General features: G+C 41.4%; 2 protein-coding genes across 5 annotated transcripts in view; one reads left to right on the forward strand and one right to left on the reverse strand.

Moving 5' to 3' along the window:
• LIG3 (DNA ligase 3) overlaps positions 1–21,832 on the forward strand; it is a gene marked incomplete at its 5' end in the record, with an annotated part of 41,884 nt that extends 20,052 nt beyond the window's left edge. The window contains 7 exons of one of the 2 annotated variants that reach the window (XM_081944776.1): positions 4,028–4,151; positions 6,067–6,209; positions 7,453–7,527; positions 10,201–10,347; positions 12,077–12,251; positions 13,580–13,674; positions 17,471–21,832. In XM_081944776.1, the coding sequence (XP_081800902.1) occupies positions 4,028–4,151; positions 6,067–6,209; positions 7,453–7,527; positions 10,201–10,347; positions 12,077–12,251; positions 13,580–13,674; positions 17,471–17,707 (996 nt within the window). In that variant the 3' untranslated portion in view covers positions 17,708–21,832. The remainder of the gene's footprint in view (positions 1–4,027; positions 4,152–6,066; positions 6,210–7,452; positions 7,528–10,200; positions 10,348–12,076; positions 12,252–13,579; positions 13,675–17,470) is intronic. The other variant, XM_081944777.1, reaches the window with a different exon arrangement.
• A 793-nt stretch (positions 21,833–22,625) lies between these two features.
• Positions 22,626–24,168, reverse strand: part of RFFL (ring finger and FYVE like domain containing E3 ubiquitin protein ligase) — a 51,311-nt gene continuing 49,768 nt past the window's right edge. For all 3 annotated transcript variants that reach the window (XM_081944787.1, XM_081944788.1, XM_081944789.1), the window contains exon 7: positions 22,626–24,154. In XM_081944787.1, coding sequence (XP_081800913.1) covers positions 23,964–24,154 — 191 coding nt within the window. In that variant the 3' untranslated portion in view covers positions 22,626–23,963. The remainder of the gene's footprint in view (positions 24,155–24,168) is intronic.

Consider the following 24,168-nt stretch of genomic DNA (forward strand, 5'->3'; position numbering starts at 1 on the left):
CCAACACCAGTAGATTTGGATGTCTTAGAGCAGAGGATGTTTGAGAAAGAGACAGAAGAACAAAGAAAGCAGACACAAAAAGAGAAGGAGGTGCAGGGTGCTGTAGGTGGATCTCGAGTGGACCACTCTGGATCTCTGTTGAGTTCCTTCTTGGAAGAAGGACCGTCTAAGTCTCTCATTGAAATGCCGATACTTAAACCTGTCGAACAACGTACTACTAGATCCACGACTAGACAAATGCTAGAATCTCACAAGCGCGTCGACCCCCAAACACAATGTGCTAAGAAAGAAGTTAAGAAGCAAACCGGAGCCATGGGAGGAGCAGGGGCCGAAGATTAGTCTTGTGGAGAGAGACCTTCAGCAAATGCTTTCAACGCTCCAGACCAGATCCAAAGATGCTTAAGCTACTATCTTGGAACGTGAATGGAATGAACTCCCCACAAAAAAGGAAAAAAATATTTTATTGTTTGAAGCAATTTAATAATGATGTTGTTTGCCTTCAAGAGACTCATATTAGGTTGCAAGACCAGAAGTATTTAGTGAATTCAAAATTGGGAACATCTTATGCTGCCTCTGATTTGGTAAAGAAAAATGGTGTGGTGATATATATATATAAATAAAAGATTTTCAACTAAAGTTATAGAGGCGGATGACGCTGGTAGATATATAGCATTTCAACTTGATACAGACTTTGGTCCCATTTTGGTGCTAGGAATATATGCACCAAATCAACGCCAAGAAACCTTTTATAAGATGCTCCATTTAAAAATCTTAGACTGGAACTTTAAGAGTATTCTAATAATGGGAGATTGGAATGGAGTGATTTCTCCAAGGATAGATAAGAGTACAAAGACTAAACTCACTACCAAATTACCAAAGGCTTTTTTTGATTTACAAGACGACCTGAAATTAAAAGATGTTTGGAGGACACAACATCCAAATGAGATGGATTTTTCTTTCTACTCAGATAGACATAAATCCTTTTCAAGGATTGATTTCTTTTTGTTAACACCGGATCTACTTCCTAAAGCTAAGAAATCCAAGATATTCTCCAGGACACTTACCGATCATAGCCCGGTGTGGTTACAAATTGAATTAGGGAAGAGGCCAAGAAGGTCTTGGAGAGTAAATGAAAATTTATTTAGATACGAAAAAAATGTTGATGAACTTAAAAAACACATGAAGGAATTTTTCAGTTTTAACATGAATAAGGGTACTCCCATTGAAACAGTCTGGGATGCAAGTAAAGCTTATATGCGTGGGGTCCTGATACATATGAACTTTAAACATAAACAAATTAGACAGAAAAGGAGAATGGAATTGGAAGATGAAATAAAAAGCAAGGAACAGCTGCTTATAGCAAACCCGAATGACCAGGCGCTCCAGATGGCGCTAAAGCTGTTGAAAGATCAATTTCAAATGCTTATAGCAGAACAAACAGCAACTAACTTACAATTTGCTAAACATAACACCTTTGCTAACGCTAATAAACCTGGTAGGTGGTTGGCTTATACTTTGAGAAGGAATACGAATGACAGAATTATTAATAGAATTGAGTATGGAGGGAAGACGGTATATCAACAAGATTTGATTAAAAAATCATTTGTGGACTATTATGCTAAGCTATATGTACAGGATAATATACAGAACAAGTCAATAGATGATTTTTTGGAAGGAAAAAGGGTTGCTAAAATTTCTGTGCTTCAAAAGGCAAATCTGGAACGTCTGATAACTGCTGATGAGATCACTTTAGTTATAAATCAACTTAAATTAGCTAAGGCTCCAGGGACTGATGGTTTGACTGCAATGTATTATAAAACTTTACAACTGGAAATGATTGAATATCTTACACAACTATTTTGTAATATACAACAAGGAGGTAAAATACCCTCCTCATGGAAAGTGGCTTTTATCTCATTGATACCTAAAGACAAAGAGGGCCCTAAGAAACCAGAGGATTACAGGCCGATATCTCTTCTGAACACAGATTATAAAATATTTGCTAAGGTACTAGCCAACAGATCGATGCCGGTTATTCAAGAGATTATTCATCATGATCAAGCAGGATTTATTGAAGGCAGACATATGAAGGAGAATGTAAGGCAACTCATAGATTTAATTGACTATCTTGATAAGAATAAGCAGATCTCTGCAGTGCTGGTCTTCTTGGATGCAGAGAAGGCCTTCGATCGAGTGAATTGGAATTTTCTAACCAAGACTTTGGAAAAGATGGATATGGGACCACGATTTCGGCAGGCGATTGGAGCAATTTATCAGCAACAAAATGCACAACTTATTATTAATGGAAATTTGTCAACAACTTTCGAGATACAAAAAGGCACAAGACAAGGTTGCCCATTATCCCCATTGTTATTTATTTTAACTTTGGAAGTCTTGCTGAACGCAATTCGGGACTCAAAATCCTTAGATGGCATAGCTATCAGGCAAAAGGAATACAGAACTAGAGCATTTGCCGATGATCTGGTTGTTACCCTTTCACATCCTTTGAAGTCAATAATCCAGATGAAAAATATCATAGTAGAATTTGGCATGGTGTCTGGGTTTAGACTAAATCAAAACAAAACAAAAATGATGGTTAAAAACATGACAGAGACTCAAAGAAAGAGACTTGTAAGTTTAGCAGGTTTTGAAATAGTTTCTAAAGTCAAATATTTAGGAATACAAATATCAGAATCAAATACAAAACTTTTCTTAAATAACTATGAAGTGTTGTGGCAAAAGATACAGAAAGATCTTGAAGTGTGGAAAAAGTTACAATTGTCTTTGCTTGGAAGGATCTCAGCAATTAAAATGAACATTCTACCTAGATTTATCTTTTTATTCCAGATGATACCGGTGCTTAGATCAGATAAAACCTTGTTAAACTGGCAAACAACATTAAATAAATTTGTTTGGAAGGAGAAAAAACCGAGAGTAAAGATGAAGATTATGCAAGATACTCGTGAAAGAGGCGGCCTCAGACTCCCAAACCTTCGATTGTACTATGAAGCTGCGGTACTAACGCATGTAGCAGATTGGTTTGGGAAAACAAAAATGGATTTGCTGAATATAGAAGGCCATGATCTTGTTGTGCCCCCAACACGTGACATTGAGCAGAGGGCTGAGGAAGCCGTTGCAGCTGAAAACAGAGCTTGAGAGCCCATTTTTGCTGGCAGAGTGCTCAGGCCACCACAGGTGCCCCCAACACGTGACATTGAGCTGCCCACCCCCAGCCTGACCATGCCCACCCCTGCCACCCTGAGATCAAACAACCCTGATGCAGCCCTCAATGAAATCGAGTTTGACACCCCTGATCTTAATTGTCCTCTTCAGCATTCCTTCCAAATCTCCAAATATAAAAAGCATTTAATCCCAGAACGATTAAAAGAATCAATTCTGGAGAAGGAACTTTCATTCTTTACTTTGACTCTATCAAAGCTGATTCTATGGAACTTGAGGCCAGAAAGGGCCGTAAAATGAATGGTGTTAAGTCACCAATTCCTCATTGCAGATAAGCAGACCTCTAGAATTGAGTAGAAAAGATGTTGAAGAAGACATGGTTATTATTATTTTAAAGTTATCTTCGGGGGTGGGGTGGGGGGAATACATTGACACAGTTTTTTTTAATGAGTTAGCTGCCTATGCATATCTCTCAATATATTAACCATGAAGAAATATTAGATTAGGAAGAATATAAAAATGGGTGGGAACTTCTATTGTCACCAGAGTTAGAGAAGAATTGTGTAGTTTTAGATGCTTGGATTGCATGCCACACTCCCAAAAAAAAACCCTCCGAGAATCCCTGTAAAAGTTGCTGCTGAATTGTAATTTTTGTTGTGACCGAGGAGAACTGTGTTAAGTGTAATGTAGTTGACATCGCGAGTTTTCCTCTGATCTGCCTTCCCCTTTACCTTTTGGAGCGTCCGTACCAATTAAAGGCCACCTGCAGCCCTGCACTAAAGAGAGTGGGACCGGCCTTTTCCCCTTGGAATCTGTATCGTTCCCATTCTGCTTTTGTTTTGGATAGAGTATTTATGAACCAGGAAAACGCCACTGGCTCAAAGTGAAGAAGGACTATCTGAATGAGGGAGCAATGGCAGACACAGCAGACCTGGTGGTTTTGGGTGCCTTCTATGGCCAGGGGAGCAAAGGTGGGTATTTTAAAAAATCCTGAATGAGAATCCAAACACTTTCTTCTTCCTAGTTCGCATTGACCTGCTGTAGTTCTCCGGGGTGTTAGGTGGGAGTTTTGAGATGCTTCCCAAGACGTTTGAACTTGGAAAGTTCTCCTATGCGCTGCTTGGAGAATCCAAGCATGGGTTAACTTTGTCCATGAGTTAGAAAAAAGTCTTGACCTCTGACTGGTAAGAGTTCAGTTTTTTAACTCAGTCCAGCCTGAAGAGACGTAAATATTTTCTCTAGACTAGATAGACAATATTAACTCACATTTGGATTTTCTTCCTTGTTTCTTTCTTTAGTAAATTGCTCCTATTGATTTAGTGTTTGGGCTGAGATTTTCCCCATTCATACATGTATTTATACTGAGGCATTATAGTAAGTTGAGTCACTAACTATTCTTCTTCTTCTTCTTGTGCCATATCCCTCATCAGACGTTGGCGATCATTGGTCATCCTATTTATCAACAGCCGCACGAAAAAGTGCTGCTGAGTTTTGTCCAAACCAGTCCCTTAAATTTTGAAGCCATGATGTTCTTCTTCTGCCTGGACCTCATTTGCCTTCAGTCTTTCCTTGGAGGATTAAGTGAAGGATGCCGTATTTTCTGGGTGTCGCATCACATGTCCAAAATATTATAATTTTTGCTTTTTTATGGTTTTGATGATTTCCCTTGGCTTTCCCATGCAGCTTATCACCTCCTCATTTCTGATTTTGTCAACCCAACTTGTATGTACCTGTAAACCCACATCTCAAATGCTTCTAGTCTCTTCAAGGGGCTTTCTGTCAGAGACCAACTCTCCACTCCGTAGAGCAGGATAGAACTAACTATAGTTACTAACTATAGTTCTCCAGAATTTCAGTTTGGCAACTATCCTAGTGTTTCTCAACTTTGGCAACTTTAAGACATGGGGACTTTAATTCTCAGAATTCTCCAGCCAGCCAAGTGGAGAATTTAAAGTCCCCAAATCTTAAAGTTGCCAAGGTTGAAAAACACTGCTCTAGCCTATTGAAGCTGGTTGGGAGTGAAACATGGGAAGCTTTACATACTGAGCACATAATTGATTATTAAACTATGGGATGTTTCATAACACATAGTAAAAGCCTGGTCCTCAGTACATAAATAACTGATTTGATTAGGAATCTTGTCTCATTATAAGCCTATATAAAGGTAAAGGTTCTCCTCGCACATATGTGTTAGCCGTTCCTGACTCTAGGGGGCGGTGCTCATCTCTGTTTCAAAGCCAAAGAGCCAGCGCTGTCCGAAGACGTCTCTGTGGTCATGTGGCCGGCATGACTAAATGCCAAATGCGTACAGAACACTGTTACCTTCCCACCAAAGGTGGTCCCTATTTTTCCACTTGCATTTTTACATGCTTTTGAACTGCTAGGTTGGCAGAAGCTGGGACAAGTAACAGGAACTCACTCAGTTACGCAGCGGTAGGGATTTGAATCGCCCAACTGCCGACTTTCTGATCAACAAGCTCAGCATCTTAGCCATTGCGCCCCTATATTATATCTAACTTAATCTTGTGTGTATTGCTTTGCTGTGGCTTTTCAGAGCCTTTCTCAACCTTTCAACCAAGGCTCAGGAAATATCTGCAACAAAATCCAAAAGATATGAAAACTTCACAATACAATCCACTTCTTACCCACACCGTAAACATTTTACAATAGCAAAGTGGCAAGCTAACGACTGAGTCAGGGCCTATAAAACGTCCCACCACTGCAAGACTAGCATTGCATGCGATGCAATGTTCAAAAACCAAAGTTTTCAGGTTGTTTCAATTGCAGTCTCTGACTGTTGTCACGAGGAGAGATTTTAGAAGATAAAATCAGGTTTATTCCCCTCCTCCACCTGATTGCCATTTTTGTCTCTTCTCACTGCTTTAGGTGGGATGATGTCCATCTTTCTCATGGGTTGCTATGATCCCGACAGCCAGAAGTGGTGCACGGTGACCAAATGTGCTGGTGGACATGATGATGCCACACTTGCCCGGCTTCAGAAAGAATTGGACATGGTGAAAATCAGCAAGGTTTGTGTTTAGAAGGCCTTGTGGCTCACCGGGTGAAAAAGCTTCCTGTGAGACTTGTCTTGCAGGAAATGGCAATGTTTTTGCTGTAATTTGAAACATTGGAGCTAAAACTAACTTTTTTTAGCCTTAAATGTCTCCCTGATTGAGTATAATGTTAAAGATCGAGATCCAGTTTTTCTCATTTGCCCATGTGCACAAATAGTACATTCAGATGATCTTCCAGATCTGGGTTTTTCATGTTCAAAGGGGTCATGCTCTTTTCTCTATATCGCTGCATTTAAAGCAGGGGTGAAATGCTTCCGGTACGGATGGCTTCACCCGAACTGGTAGTTTAAAAATGCTACCAATTCGGGTGAACCGGTAGCATTTTTTTACGTTCCAACAATCAGCTGTGCCGCGCGATATAATGTGGCACAGCTGATTGTTGCACACGGATTGTCGGAGCTACGTGGTAGCGCCTGCGGTGTGCATGCGTGCAAAGTGGTAGCAAACTTCACAGCATTTCACCCCTAATTTAAAGGATATTAAATGCTGTTTTACTATAACTTGGTCCTAATTGACAACAACTCAAAACGGAATAAGTAGGGAAGAGGTGCAGAAGACTAAGGGTTACTCCTTCTCATTCCTATTTGTTGTTGTATTGAATCTGAATTATTTCCCATTCATTTCCTCTCTTTCTCCAATATCTCAGAATAATCCTGGGTTAAGATAGGGCCTGGCCTATAATAATGTACTTAGTTATACTAAGTTAAAACTTACTTGCAATGTTTGTATATTGTCCCCCCCCTATCCCTCCATGCACCATAAAGCAACTGAAATTATGACATAATTGTCTCCCACAATCACAACCACCACCAAAGTCCTGTTGAAATAATCTTCTGTTATTTGGTTTTTGTTTAGGATATTGTTCGGGGTATAGCAATTTGTAAATCATGGCTTCTGACCATAATGTGACTCTAGCAAACCGTGATTGGGCCATGATCAGTGGGCCCAGTTCCAGCACAGTGTGCAACACAGACTCTTGGTTCAATCTCTGTACTAGGTCTTTAATCTCTTTCGAATTATTCTGGTATTAAATGCTTGCTTGTGGACAGCTTCTATGCCAAAGCTTTGAAAACTGCAGTGCAATACAATTTCCTTAGATGTATGGGAACCATTTATTCCTTTAATCATCATTAAAGTATTTTACATCCCATAATAATGGGCTACATTGATGGATGCCTTTTTTTCTTCCATTGTCTAGGACCCCAGTAAAATTCCAGACTGGTTAAAGATTAATAAGAATTATTATCCGGATTTCATTGTTCCAGACCCAAAGGTAAAAGGTCTCATGGAAGTGGGTGTTTCCCATGCAAAAGAGGCTTCCCTGCCACGAACCCTTCCTGAGAGGGGCACTTTTAAGCACTTTGCAGGCATTTGACGCAGCAGAATTGCTGCAATGAAATCAGCATGGATGTGATCAATCCCATGGAAGGAAATCCACTAGAAATCCACTGCAATCCAGGAAAGGACCTTTGTTATTTCGCATTTTTCCTATTCTTTCATTTTGTTTACAAAGTTCACCTTCTCTCCAAATTATGGATGAAATTTAGAGAGCACTATGTAACCAATAGAGGGAATCGCCAGGTTACGAGCGTTCCCTTAACAAATGTTGGAAGTTACACGATCAGCGCCCCCTAGTGTTTACGAACAAGTCCTGAAACTATGTATCTTGCAGCACCACAGCAGTTGTTTCCCCTTACAAACGACTTGCATTTTGCCAGCCAAAATGGAGGTTCGAAAGGGCTGTTCCCCTCCTCTGACACTCCCTTTAAGCCTGCGTAGATCTTGCCCGGCAGTTTGCCAGCCAAAACAGAGCTCCATTTAGGCTTGCGCAGGCCTTGCCGGGCATATTGCAGGCCAAAATGGAGGTTCGGAGGGGCACATGAGGTAAGGTATTTCAGTGGGTCAGGGAGGCCTTGGATGGTTTTAAGCAGGTAGCCTGTTCCATCACTACCCACCCCCATGGCTCTCCCCACCCTGAAATAGCCCATGTGCACTTAACAAGCCGTGCATTTGATTAATGAATGCATGGGTGAAAGGAAAGAGTGATCGCGTTCAAAATACAAGATTCACTCCCACAAATCCTAGAGTTACAAATGGAATGGGCAAGCTCCATTACATTCGTAACGCGAGGATTACTTTTCCAGATTTCTGAATGTGTAGGCAAAAAAATCATGGAAGAATGCCTTTTTATATATTTTTTATTATTATTTTTACATTTAAAACAATGCAGTCGGAGTGGTCATACATTCACATTATGTACAGCTGGTTTCAACCATTAACAGTTAATCTACTTAATACATTGTCTGTCCTTCTGTCCAATCACAATATATACATTTGTTCCAGTCTTGTCACCTTGTCTTATACCAATCATAAAATCTGTTCCATACTTCAAAATATTCTGATTCCCCTTTATTTTTAATTTCAAGAGTGAGCCTATCTGCTTCTGCACAGGCCAACACTTTTCTGATTATATCTAGTTCTGATGGTGTATTTTCTTTTTTCCAATACTGTGCATAGGTTATGCGCGCTGCAGTTAGTATATGTATGATTAAATAAAGTGTATCTTTCTTAAACCCCTCCGGTATTATGCCTAGGAGAAAAGTTTCTGGTTTAAACATAATTTGTTCTCCCACCATTTATTCTAACCATGATTGAATCATTTTCCAATATTTTTTTGCCTCATTGCACGTCCACCACATATGATAGAAAGTGCCTGGTGTTTTTTTACACTTCCAACAATTTGGGGCCAGATTTTTGAACATTTTGGAAAGCCGTGCCGGAGGGAGATGCCATCTGTAGAACATCTTATAAAGATTTTCTTTATACGCCGTAGCCAATATTAGTTTCTGATTAAGTACCCAAAGTTTTTCCCACTTAGCCAATTCCACATTGTAACCGAAATTTTTCGCCCAGGCGACCAAAAAATCATGGAAAAATGCTAATAGCAGCTACAAACCAATCCATTTATGAAAAGCCCGGAGCAGTGGGCATAGGAAAGTGGACCTTGTAGAAGTTATTATACATTGATATATTATACATTCATAGAGCTTACACAGCCATTGGGATAAGAAATTAAAACAAAAACAAAATGGAATGAAATTGAGCAAGTCTCACACTGTAGTATTCTGGACCAGATTCACTCTAGGCAACAGTTGGGTTAAAGTCCTGTTTTTATATACCAGATTGTTGCCGTGAGATGTTCAAGAAGAGACAGATAACCTTCTGTTAAGAATATTTTACTTTGGACTTAATACCCTAATTGTCCTTTTGGTACATTTAGGGCAGGGGTGTCCAAACAAGTCTTAAAGTTCCCAAGTTTGGACACCCCTGATTTAGGGTATTAGTCCAAGGGTGATTCAGTTGACTGTCCTAATGAAAAAACCTTTCAGAACTGATTAAAGCCAAATTGGATGCTTCCAAATTGATCCAATATTTTAATGACATAAAAAGGGTTGTTTACCAAGCAAATCAATAACAAATCAATAATCAATTAATTAATTTAGTTATTCATTCGGGACTCTGCATGGGTTCCTCTGATTGGCTAGATTATCTAGTATTGATCTCACACAAATTGATCTCACACAATCCAAAACGTTCCAATTTTGTGCCTGCCTCTTAAAATTAATGGAAAACATAAAAGCATGTACAGAATTGATGGACCGCGATTACTCATGGTTCCTGTAGAAGAAATATATATATGTAGCTCATTGTTAAAATGTTGAGTCCATGGTGCTTTCTCACCTTGGCTATTTGCTTGCAAACATTTCATTATCCAACTAGGTGATATTAATGATGTTATCTAGGTGGGTAATGAAACATCTGCAAGTAAACAATCAAGCTCAGAGAGCACCAAGGACACCACATCACTCATGGTGCATAGAGCACCCCATTTCTTGGTTCATTGGCAAGGAGGATTTTCCCCCCCAATCATTACCATTTGTTTTAGGCAGCACCAGTCTGGGAGATTACAGGCGCTGAATTCTCGAAAGCAGAGGCCCACACAGCAGATGGGATCTCAATCCGCTTCCCCCGGTGTACTCGTATCCGGGATGACAAAGATTGGACTACCTCCACCACCCTCCCACAACTCAGGGTGAGTCACTTGTTTTACGGCTATAGCCACCCTATATATTCAAATCCCAGTAAGGGTATGGCTAGCTGATGAGAGCTAAATAGCTTGAAATAGATCTATACTAGTCTCCCTTTATTTATTTATCAGTACAAATACAACATATATATATATATATGTGTGTGTGTGTGTGTGGGTGGGTGGGTGGGTGTTGGTGTTGGTGTTGGTGTTGGTGTTGTATTTGTACTGATAAATAAATAAAGGGAGACTAGTATAGATCTATTTCGAGCTAATTAGCTCTCATCAGCTAGCCATACCCTTACTGGGATTCAAACCTGGGCTGTATTATATCTTAGGCAGAAGTCTTAGCCACTAAGCCACAGGCTCGCCACCTTATCAGTTGAACCAGGGAAATAGGTATGTATTTGTGTTACAACCCCTGGTATGCCTAAATATGGGAGGAAGGTCACTACTCCCTCATTTCTGTCCTTCGGCTTATCACAGAAGACCATGCAGGCAGAAAACCATATTTTTATTTTTAATGTTGCCTTTTTATATTTGTGTTGTATTTGTACTGATAAATAAATAAAGGGAGACTAGTATAGATCTATTTCGAGCTAATTAGCTCTCATCAGCTAGCCATACCCTTACTGGGATTTGAACCTGGACTGTGTTACATATTAGGCAGATTTGTTAGCCACTAAGCCACAGGCTCTCATCAGCTGAGCCAGGGAAATAGGTATGTATTTGTGTTACAACCCCTGGTATGCCCAATATAAAAAGGCAACATTAAAAATAAAAATATGGTTTTCTGCCTGGATGGTCCTCTGTAATGAGCCGAAGGACAGAAATATATATATATAAAAAGGGAGACTAGTATAGATCTATTTCTAGAGTTGGGAACGACTAGCACATATGTGCAAGGGCAACCTTTATCTTTATATGCATGTATGTATATATAAATTATATCTCCATCCCAGCTCTCCTTGTCAATCTGCTCTGGGTATCAGCACACAATTCATCTTTCCTCTGTGGCTTATATTTTGTCATTGAGAACTTCTCCACTCCCATTATCTGAGAGTACCTTGTGAAAAAGAATCCCCATCTCCTGAATTTCTTACTTGGTCAAGATAGCGATAAGATCCCTTCATTTTTAAGTGGCCATGCTAAGGAAAAGGAATAGGAAAGGAATCATTGTTTAGTGTCCTTAGCCATGAAATGTAGAAATGGGTCTCTCGGTAAGTTTCTGGCTTCCTCACATGGGGAAGATCTCTGCCTTCTATGTGGCACTGGTGAATTCTTTGAAAAGCATATGGGCGACAACACAGGGTAATGGGATCCAGTGTTAGTGGATCAGTCTGAATCACATCTGGCCTTGTAGATCAGCTTTTGTCAAACCTTCAGTCGGGATAATTCAAACCCATCTATCTGGCTTGACTGAAAGCATCTTAACTTCTTTTTCCAGAGAAAATAATCAATAGTGGTTAAAAGGTTAGTATGCACATATTGAGAAAAAGACAACAAATTGAAGCTTTTGATAACCCCAGACTTCTCATCAACATTAAGCTGGAATCTGTGCCATTTGTTAACCCAGATGTTTCATTGGGAATAATTTACCAGTGTGCCTATCGTCCCGTTTGTTCTAGAAGAATCTGAATTGTACCTTGCAGGTAGAAGTGGGAAATAACAGAAAGACTTGCTACAAAGCTCCCCCCCCCCTCCAACTTCATGGAACTTTCTGGCTTTTGTGCAGGAGCTGTACCAATTATCTAAAGAAAAATCGGACTTCTTGGTAGTTGCAGCAGAAGAGGAGAACTCCACAGCGGGCAGCAATGGAGAAACTGAGGGCCAGCCCAAATTGTCTTCTCCTCAGAAGGCTGCAAAACCGCAATCCAGGAAGTCTCCTGCGAAAGCCAAGAAGCCTGAAGGTGAGCAGTGGAGAAAAGGTATTAAAACTTCTCCAGGGATCCATTTTTAATTCCCCCCCCCCCATTAGATTTCTTCTAGTTCAGTGGTGGCGAACCTTTTTTGGCTCGTGTGCCAAAAGCAGGGGAACGCGGTCGTGCGCGGGCGGGCCACACCCATAATGCTATGCATACAACCATAGCATGCATGCGTGCATGGCCAGCGCTCCCCCCCCATTTTTGGCATTCTTTTTTCGCCCTCCCCAGGCTCCAGAGGCTTTATAGGAGCCTGTGAGGGCAAAAACAGCCTCCCCGGCCCCACCTGGAAGTCCTCCGGAGGCTTCAGGGAAGCTCCTGAAGCCTCCAAAACACAAAAAACCGGCCCTACGGGCAAACCAGAAATTGGGAAATTGACTTCCAGTTTGCTCGTAGGGCCGGTTTTAGCCCTCCGGAGCCTTTAGAAGGCTTCCCTCGCAAAAAATGACCTCAAAAGAAGCCCAAAGTCAGCTGGCCAGCATGCGCATATGCATTGGCCAGCTGACAGGGTAAGCGTCGCGTGCCCTGACAAATGGCTCCGTATGCCACCTGTGGCACGCATGCCATAGGTTCGTCATCACGGTTCTAGTCAGACCTTGTTCTGTAAAAATCTCAGAGGGGATTATAGTTACGAGGATCAGAATTTTTGGAATAATTGCTGTGTACCCCATGTGCACAGTGATTTCCTCTAGAAATCTAAACACTGCAACATCACCTTTCCAATTCAAACATGCTTTTCATGGCTGCTATTTACATTGTCAGGTGCTTGGCACTTAGCTAATCTATTAAAGCAGCCAGTGGTGATAGGTATTGTTTTAGTACTGATTTGGTAGATATACGGGGCTAATTACCGTTCTATATTTCAGAAGCTTTAAAATGCTTTTGGCCCATTCCCTGTCTTCAACAATGAGAATTCACTTCTCATGGACAACTTTGGTCCATTAGAAACTGAATCAAGTTCTCTCTTGATTTGTGCCATTTTGTGTTCAAAATGCTCTTGGGTATATAATATAAAGATGAGGTTTCCCTCCACTTGCTTTTGGTGATCAGTGTGAGGAGGTATATACAGCATTCCAGTCATTGCAGAAACAATGACCTGTTACCAACTTGAATCTTACAATGAAGCAAGCTATAAAATCAGGACTAAAAACTTTGTTATTTTCAAATATAACGTCAGTCAGCAGGAATGGCTGCAGAGCCTGCCTGAAGGGGTCCTCTGCCTATATTTCCATGGGCAGGATAGTCTTTCTTATATGGATCCATTGTTTTTTGCCATCTCCTTAAGATTGATGTGGAAACTTTTTTTCCCTCATTAGCCAGCAAACTGCTAGATAAATCTCCACTGAAGAAAACTGAGGGAAAGCGAGGAGTAAAAAGGAAAGCAGCCGAGATGGAGGAGGACAAAAGAAAGGTAACAATCTCAATGTAAAGAAATTTGAAAATCTTGAGAACCTCCTTGTCATCTATAATGTACATTCTAAGCTTTTTATTAGGATGGAGAACTGAATTTCATGCCCCAAGTAAATGTTACTTGAGTCTGTTACAGTTCCCTAGCATTTCATATTACAGGTAATCCTCAGCTTGATGCCACAGTTGGGACCAGAATCTCAACTTGTTGAGCAAAACAGTCATTAAGTGAGTTGGTCATGTAGCCATTTTGCTCAACAACCACAATCTTGGTACTCCCAATCATGGTCATAAGCAGTCTCTCAGGTCGGTAAGTAGAGAGTCTGAGGCAGAGGTGATATCCAGCAGGTTCTGAAGAACCGGTAGCAGAAATTTTGAATAGTTCGGAGAACCAGCAAATGCCACCTCTGGCTGACCCCAAGTGGGGTGAGAATGAAGATTTTGCAGTATCCTTCCCCTTCCACGCCTACAAAGCCACAACATGCCCACAAAGCCATGCCCACAGAACCAGTAGTAAAAAAAAAATGAATTTCACCACTCGTCTGAGGTAAGGAATATGTTGGTGTCTGAGGGGATTGGAATAGGCCCTGGGAGCCTTCAGTTCACCGGCATGTGAAAACCTTCCATGGCTGCTCCCCACCAGGCCCAGGATGCCTATTATGCAATTTTGAAAAGCAGCCTTCCAAATAATTGCAAAAATGGTGAGGCCCTGCCTCGCATAGGCTGTGTGCACCCATCAACAGAAAAACTGCAAAGTTAAGTGGGCCAATTTGCACACCCTATGGAACTGTAACCAGTCAAGGCCTCCTAGACCTGGAAGGTGGGGAGCAAGCCTGGGCCTCCTGAGTGTGATGAGGTGGGGAGCAGGCCTTCAGGGTTGCAGCAGCTTTGCATGCATGGGTGAGTGGGTGAGATGGGGAAAAGATAGGTGGGTTGAGGAGGGTTGCAGCATCCCTGCAGTTATAGTCTGGGTGGGCAGATAGCCCAACATCTGGATTTTTACCATGGGGGAGCTGCAACAGAAGTAACTTTGGGTACAAGTCATTAAGTCCCTTCATTCAGTGTCATTGTAGTTTTGAACAGTTGCTGAACAAATGGTTGTAAGGCGAGGACTTCCATATAGTAGCCAGTCTGCAATTTCAAAGTTCTCTTTAGCTTCAGCTATTTTTTGAAGGAAATATAGTCTGCACTGCAGAAATTGGAATTGTTCTAGAGCAGGGGTCTCCAACCTTGGCAACGTTAAGACTTGTGCAACAGTTCCCGCCATTTCCTGGAGTGCGGGAACATACCCCACACGCCCCTGCCATCCACGCAGAACGGTCATGCGGAGGCCACTCCCGCAAACCCTAGCAAAAAGAGCGGCAAGAACTCTGGGAGTTGAAGTCCAGAAGTCTTAACATTGCCAAGGTTGGAGACCCCTGTTCTAGAGGGGAATCGGACAGTATTGTCTGATCAACATTTGGCTAATGCAGTGCTTCTCAATTATTTTCTGTCATGCCCCCCCCTAGGAAGAAGAAAACATTTCGCGCCCCCCGCGCGACTGTAAATAGTATCATTTGTCTATAAAATTGTTATAAGTACACCTCTGCATAACACTGTATCCTTATTAACGTATAAGAGAATAAAAAAAGAAAGAAATGTGGATCAATTTACAACAAAGAATAGCTTTATTAACTGTAGCAGAAAAGATTTAAAGGAGCACAGGATTTAAAGGAACACAATATTAAAAAAAAACTTTAACCTGCAAAACAAAAATATATAAAATAATTTGAGCTGAGCCCCCCTTTATGGAGCCTCGCGCCCCCCCTGGGGGGCCCGCCCCACTATTTGAGAAGCACTGGGCTAATGTAACTGAATTGCATTTCTCCATTAAAAGATAATCTGTTGCCAATCACCAGTTGAGGAGATATGCTGAGAACAGAGCTGAAAGCTTCCAGAAGCATCTTTTTGGCTACTTCTCCTTCCTCATTAGAAACAATATTGAACCGCATACGATCTCGGCAAGGAGACGGTTGGATGTTTCAAGCACCCTGTGCCCATCACAAAACTATGAAGTTCTTCAGCAACAACTATTGTTTTCCTTACAGAGAAGCTGAATTGGAGAGCTTGCAGAGAGTCCTTCTCTCTTGTTCAGTGGAAGGCAGTGAGGACACCAGGCCCTTTTTGAGACCTAGTAACATATTCTCAAAACACCACCTAAGATTTAGCCATTAAATGACTGCAGCAAACCAGATTGTTCTACTCTTATTCACACATTTTAAAAGCATTTCACTTGAACAAAAAAAAGCACAAAAAATTAATTTGAATTTTGGCACCATGTTTCCCTGAAAAAAAGACCTCTGAAATAAGCGCTTGGTCTTATTTTTGGGGAGGTCTTATTATTTTTGAGGTGCAGGAGGCTCATTAACTGTGGCCCGCAGATCAGCTGATCCAGAGAGGGACGGAAGTTCTGTCTGTTTCTGGCACTCTTGCCAGCCCTAGAGTACCTGGACCTGCCGCTCTTTTTGCGTCCACCACTAAGAGAAGAGTAGCTAGGGTTTGCGGGAGTGGCCTCCATAAGGCCATTCCGCGTGGATGGCAGGGGCACATGGGGTATGTTCCCCCACCCCAGGAAATGGTGGGAACCGCTGCGCATGCATTTAAATATTTTAGGGGAGGGCTTATTTTTGCACATGCACTCAAAAGCGTGATTGGGTTTATGATCTGGGAGGTCTTATTTTCAGGGAAACTGGGTAGCTTTGCACTCCTGTATGAGTGCATCCTCCCACCCATTTATAGAAAGATTCTCTGGGATGTGGGAAGAGAGGAGGACAAGACACCGGATGCAACCATTTCACATTTTAGCAAGCATCCAGTGAACACATTTGCAACGTTGAGTATAATTGCTGTGGTTTCTCCCTTTGATGGGGGGTGGGGGCTGTTTAATTTTTCCCTAGTGGCTGTCACAGGTCACTAATGCATTACAAATTGGGCTCTCGTTTACCGTTCCCTTGAATTTCCTTCTCTTGAAGTAAAGCAAGGTTCTTGAATTATTCCACTTTTTTCAATTATCTCCTAAGTAGCTACAGAACTACATTTCGTCACTAACTGCATTCACACACAAACGTCATCATCTCATTAAAATAATCTATTGTCTGGCCGCGCACAGCATATTTAACCAAATACAGGCAATCCTCAATTTACAACCATTTGTTCAGTGACCGCTTGAAGTTACAGTGGCAGTGAAAAAAGTGAATTATAAGGATACAGTACCACTGCAACATTCCCTCAGTCATGTGATCAAAATTCAGTCGCTTGGCTATTGGCATTTATTTGTGAGGGTTGCAGTCATGTGTCCCCTTTTTGACCATCTGAGAAGCAAAATCAAGGGTCATTTAACTGTGTTATTAAGAACTGCAGTGGTTTGCTTAACAACTGTGGGAAGTAAGGTCATAAAATGGGACAAAACTCACTTAACTGTCTTGATTAGCCAGAGACATTTTGGGCTCAATTGTAGTTGTAAGTCAAGGATTACCTTATAGTCTGCGTTCCCACAGCATGCAAAACAAGAACAAAGCCCTAGGTTAATTCTAACCAAGCTTGGCACTCTCAGGAAATGTAGTTGCTCCAGAATCTTCCACAGACCTGATTAAGCATTCTTGTGTACACACAGCATCTAAATGCTGAAGTATGTTTCTCTTACCTTACGCATGTTACCATAGATTGCCACAGCTCTGTTCCTTCCGATTTAGAACCTTTTAAAAACATAATTCTCGTTGACTGTTCATCCTTCTTCTCATGTGTTTCCTACCTCAAAACAGCAGATGCTACTGGACGTATTCACTGGGGTTAAGCTTTATCTTCCCCCATCCGTGGAGGGTTTCAGGAAACTCAAGCGTTATTTCGTAGCCTATGATGGAGACCTGGTTCAGGAGTATGATGCCACTTCAGCAACACATGTGATGGAGAGGATGGAAGACAACCCAGCTGCTAAGCATGTCTCCCCTGAGTGGATTTGGGAATGCATCCGAAAGAGAAGGCTGGTGACTCCATGCTAGATTATCTGCTGTAAGCAAATAGCTCCAATGAAAAACAGTGTTTAAATGTAGAGACTCCTTAACTGCATCCATTAAATGATCACCGTCTGCAATGAATCAAGTACCTAATGAAAAAATGACTGAATAGCAATCAATTGAAAATATTTCCACTTGTTTTTAATGTGTAGGGTTTTTTTAATGAAGAATAGAAGCAAAACCTGATCTGGAAGGCTCCCTTTCCTAATTTTCACTCAGTGATAGCACTGATGTTATCTAGTTGGGTAATGAACCGTCTGCAAGAAAACAATCAAGCTTAGAGAACACCAAGGACTCCACATATCAGGTGCCATAAATCAGTTCTTTATAATAATGCTGTGCAAAAATTTTGTATATAACTTTTTAAAGATCAATTTGGCACTACATAACCATGTGTTTCTATTTCGTTTCTCTTTCTCAGCCATTCACTGCTTGACAGTTTATTTTATCCTTCTTCGTGTCTGGAAGTTTTTAGAGACGATACTACCATATTTCCCCGAAAATAAAACGGACTTTTTTTTGACCCCCGAAATAAGCGCTTGGCCTTATTTTGGGGGAGGTCTTATTTTTGAGGTACAAGAGGCGGCGAGCGTGGTCACCTCATGGCTGCTGCTGTGTTGCAATATTTTCAGGTTTATTTTCAGGGAAGGGCTTATTTTAGCGCATGCGCTCAAAAGCCCAATTAGGCTTATTATCAGGGGAGATCTTATTTTGGGAGAAACAGGGTAGCATGCATTTTATCTATTATGTTTTGTTTGAAGTGAAAAGCTGCTTATTTTTTATAGAATGTTTAATGGATGGGTGGTCTCATTACCAGATGGATTTTCAGGGTTGAACGACCATACCTGCCACATGATCTTTAGCAGTACTATGTCATTCTGGAATATGGTATCCGGTGGGGTACCTCAGGGTTCTGTCCTGGGTCTAATGCTCAGTAATTCCATAAATGACTTAGATAAAATGACAGAAGGGATGCTTATTCAAGGTTGACTCAGCCTTCCATCCTTCCCAGGTGGGTAAAATGAGAACCCAGATTGTTGGGGGCAATATGCTGACTCTGTAAACCACTTAGAGAGGGCTGTAAAAGCACTGTAAAGCGGTATATAAGTCTAAGCGCTATTGCTATTATCCAATTTGAGGTGACACAAAGCTGGAGGAGATGTATTAACCCTCAGAACACAGATTCAAGATTTGTAAGGATACTGATATACTTGAACATAGGGCCCTGTCCAACTAATTGCAGTTCAGACAGACCCTGGTGAATGAACCTCATCAAAATTTCCATCACTGAGCAAAGCTGTTGTTAGATAAAACAGCGTGTGATTACACCACTTAGCAATGGAAGTTCTGGCAGTGCCAGTTGTCTTCGTTAGGCAAGAATCTCACGCTTCTCTTGCCATGTGCGAACTGCAGGCTCCATCCTGCTGCTTCTTCCCCAGCCGAGTTCTCTGCTGCACTACCAAGCTCACTTCTCTCTGCCATCTCTGCCTTTGGCCATTCTGCACTCTGCTGCTACCTATCTTCACCATCCCCTAATTTATTTGGCACAATCGTAACTTCAAATGGTCACTGAACAAATGATTAAGTGAGGGCTATCTGCGTAGGGTTGTAGACTTAGGAAAAACCATATGCTTAGGTACAAAATAGTTGGTACCTGGTTCAGCAGTAGTATTTGTGAGAAGGATCCCAGAGTCCTGGTAGACCAGGGGTCTCCGACCTTGGCAGCTTTAAGACTTGTGGACTTCGACTCCCAGAATTGGGAGTTGAAAGCTGGCTGAGGAATTCTTGGAGTTGAAGTCCACAAGTCTTAAAGTTGCCAAAGTTGGAGACCCCTGTGGTAGACAACAGGTTAAACATGAGCCAACAGCAGTGTATGTTTTGCCGCTGAAAGCACTCATGCAAACTTGGGCTGCATCCTCAGAGGTACAGTGTCAAGATCATTGGAGATGAGTGCTCTACTCGATGCTGCATTGGTGAGACCACACGTGAAATACTGCATTGAGTTCTGTCATGATCCAAGGAAGACGCAGAGAAACTGAAATGATGCAGAGAAAAGCAACTGAGATAATGATCTGGTGGCTAAATCCTATGAAGAATGTTTACAGGAACTGGGCATGTTCAACCTAAAGAGCCGAAGACTAAAGGGAGACACGATACCAATCTTCCAATGTTGTCTCAGGAAGACTGTGGGTTTGTTCTCCGGAGCTCCCATGGGTACCATAAAAATCAATGAATGGAAGATTTCAGAGGACACTCCAAACTCAAATAAGGAAGAATTTCCTGACTTGAGAGCCCTTAAGCAGTGGAACAGATACCTTAAGAGCCCATGTTTCATGGAAGTTCACATTCACCAGTCCTGCATACAGATAATTAAAACTAAAATGTTTTGCAGGAGTTGTGAAATTTTCTGAACTGAAAACAAAACACTGGTAATTCACCTCCCCTAAAAAAAATTAGGACAAAATTCATTCCATAGTGTTTTGAGCATCCTTTTCAGAGATCATGGAACTGAAAACAAGCTTTAGTTTTTCAACTGAGGGCCACGAGAGTGAGGTGTTACAATAACCAACCTGCAGGAAAAATGGCCAGAGGGAATTTTAAACTGCTCTTTGCAAATAGTGGAAGGAATAGGTAGGTGGATTGTTGGATGCTCCTTGGAGTTTCATTTACACTGCAGAAACAACGGGCTCTGGTTCAAACGGTTATCCATCAAGACATGATCAAACAAAAGGATCGGTTTCCAGTTTTCATTATTAGTCTAAACAATATTTTGCCAAGTATCAAGTAACTCACGTTAAACCTGAAACATATTCTTTGTTTAAAAAGAAAAAGAGGAGCATAATTTAATAACACGTTTCCATTTTATTATAAAATTATAAAGCAGGACTCTGTGCTAGTGAGACCTGTCGAAATACAGCTTCTCACAGTCAAAATTAACTTTCCCACTGTTCAGACAAAGCATACATTGCTATATTATTGTTTTTTTCTGGCAGAAAAACAAAATCCTCCATAGCTTAGTGCAGCAGCAGCAGCAGTCTATCAGTCACAAAGCAGCATCACTATGGAGAAGGTTTCGCTTCACCAAAATTCAAATCACAGTCATTGGAAAATACCAAATTTTGAATCAAAATAGGGTGGCAGTGGGAACTTCATTACACAAGTGATAGAAAGAAAGAAAAAGGAACAAGCTACTTGTTTTACCCATGACTGGGATATTATTGCCGTCCCAACTCTTTTTTTTTCCCCATCAGTGGGGAAGATCAGAATAAATGAAGGGTGTCAAACTCAAGGCCCGGGGACTGGATCCAGCTCACGGGGCTGCACTAGAAACTGCAAAGGACTAGCCCGCAGTTTTTCTGCCAGCGAAAACGGGCTCCCGAGCTCCATTTTGGGCTGCCAGGGCCTCCTGCAACCCTCTGCCAATGAAAACAGAGCTTGGGAGGGCCGCATGCGGGAGGCTGTGGCAGCCGAAAACAGAGCTCGGGAGCCTGTTTTCGCTGGCAGAGCGCTCGGGCCACTAGAGATGCCCCCGACAGGAGTGACATGGAGCTGGCCATGCCCATCCCAGCTTCCTGAGGTCAAGCAATCCTGATGCGGCCCTCAATGAAATTGAGTTTGACACCCCTGGAATAGCCCAACGCTTTGGGAAGAGCAGCCCTGTCTAACTTGTTAAGTCACCAGCCATGTTTACATTGAACTTGACAACAGATAGAGATTTGGGTATTTCCCTTCTTCAGGTTCCTATCTCTTCTTCCCCCACTATTACCCGTACCAGCAGTTTTTGTTTTAGGCATGATCAACATCTAATATTCACAAAGTTCACAAAGAATCCCTTTATTCATTATCGTGCCCCCTATTGGAATGTAAAGTTTATTTTTTCAAAAAAAGTCCTTCCTAAAAGGGGAAAAAAGGAAATTTAAGAGCCAAACAGCAGTGACTCAAATGACATTTCTAACATTAACTGAAGTTTTAAGATTTCCTGCATAGAAAAAAAAATCCCTCTGTTCCTCACCATCCCAAAGAAAAGGGTTACGAATTGTTTCCCTCATTGGCTTTATACACAGCCAATCCGTGTTGTTAAAAATGCACCGAAACCCCACCCCCATCCCACCCCAAAAAGCTTTTTTTTATATAAAACTATCCACAAACTACGATATTGGTTGCAGAGGTTACAGATATATATGTAGGGATTATATCCCACAATCTGTTATCAAAAGCGTTTACAAAAAAGCAGGTAAGACAGAGGTTCACAATCCCAGGCATTTGGGATATTGCCATGCCCAATAGTGCAATTCTGAGGGTAGATCTTTGGAAACCATAATGAAGGAGAAGGTAATATATGCTGCATGTGCAAACTGATTTCTAAAAAAAAAAACACCCCTTTCTTTTGAACACCTGTGGAATTCCATAGGAGAAAGGGAGGAAAGATTTGTGATGCAACCTTTCCACAATAAAACTTATCTGCCCGTCGATGCAACCTGTAAGCAAATTGATGGTTAACTCTTATTTTACACACCCCTCAGGACTTAAGGCAGCGATAGTGCGCTTCCTATGTTCTGAAATACAATTCCCTTGCTGCTAAGACTAAAAAGAACTGCAGTACAAAACACCTGTACTGTTGGCTTAAGGCAAACTATAAGGCATCTTCAACTTGCAAAAGGCATTTAACAATTTGGGAAACAGCCAAAATTTAAGAAAGCACTTGGGCTGACTGGGAATTAAGACATGAACAGTGAAGGAAGCCGCTGATATGAAAGTGCCACGTTTCTTAAGGCTTTTTATGCAACATGGAGAGAAAAACTCTCTTTCTGAAACGCCCTTGGAAGAAGATAGTATGTAAACAACTAAATGGTTCTCCTGGATTTCTTCCAAAACCATTTTTTTTTTGGGGGGGGGGGGGGGGGAATTACTGATTACCTTTTTTCTGTGGTTCTTCCTAAAACAGTCCTCTCTGTCAGTTGTAAAAGTAGGATCCAGTCCAAGATTCATGGGGATTCATGAACTGCAGTCAAATAGCTAAACACGTTTGCGTAGTCACCAAAAAAATGGTTTCAGAAGAGCACGGCAAAAGACCCTCCGTTTTCAGCAGCCTTCCTTTACTAATGAAAAGATCCATTCTGATCCCATATATCCAATTTCTTCACTTCAATGCTTCACCGAAGAGTGATTAAAGAACAGAAGATTGTTTTTTCAATAGAAGCAAATGAAATGCCAACGCTTTTCATTTAAAGGCAAAAATACGTACTTCAAAAAAATCAAGTAGTTGAACTTCTACAGAAAGCAATCTGGACATCTGTTCATCTCTGTATGAAATACTATTATCAGAAAGGCAGCAAATGCTAACAAGAGTGAAATGAAGAGGATCCTTTGTCAAGGACAGGCCCCAATGTAGTTTATGATCTGACAATGGCCTTTAAAAGCACAACTGGTTCCGCCTTATTATCCCAAATGCTAATTCCATAAGCAAAATCCAGAACAAATGTAAAGAGTTGTTTCCCCAATGACAATACAAAACAAATCAATTATAATGCAACTTAATTTTCTTAAAGGCCACCGCATTTTGATCATGACAAAATTATAAACAAACAAAAACATAGAAAGTATCCCTGAAATACTCATTCGCTACAAAACTGGCAAAATTTCAACTCCATCATTGTAAATCCTCGCCTCGCCTACAGCCCCCCTTCATCTGTAGATATGTCACCATGGCCACTACGGCAGGACACAGGTTTACTCTGTACAAGAATCCAAGGCAATAGAAGAGACAACTTTCAGCCTGACCCCCAAGGCTAGCTAAGAAACTAACGTTTTTTCTTTAAAAAATACATATCCAAAAAAAGAAGAAATATATATTCTCCCCTTCAAGGATTTAGTCAAAGAGAAAGGAGAATTGAGAGAAGCAAATCTCTCTTCCTCTTTAGATCACCTTGTTTATTTACTCCAGAGGGGAAGAGCCTCAATGTCTTGGAAACATCAAGAGTTTCTTTATGCCCTATCAAAAGCAGACAAAGAAAAGGCATGTTGCTTTCTAGATCTACTGAGGATGTCCAGCTCTCCAGGCACTGTGGTATAATGCACAGTATTAGTTGGGGTAGGCAACCAATCACAGCTCAAGTCTTCGCAGCCCTCCATCCTTCATCTCACCTATCATCTGTGGGCTTCTTAAGAATGGGGACTGGGTGGCTCTGGGACTGGTGCTCTCTGTCACAGTGGAAGAATATTAGTCCTGCTTCCTGTGCTTTTAAGTCCTGAAAACGTGGACAGCTCTTATCACGTATTGCCGGCAGATGGGACACTCATTCATACGTTTCCCACACTTTGTGCAAGTCACCATGTGGCCACACTCCAATAGGACACAGTCAATGACGGAGTCCATACAGATTTTGCAGAGATTTTCTTCAGAACCAGGAAGGGTGGCATTACCAGTTGGAGCTGGAACAACAAGA

The sequence above is a fragment of the Natrix helvetica genome (genome assembly GCF_964273705.1).
Source record: "Natrix helvetica genome assembly, chromosome: 2".
Taxonomy (NCBI): domain Eukaryota; kingdom Metazoa; phylum Chordata; class Lepidosauria; order Squamata; family Natricidae; genus Natrix; species Natrix helvetica.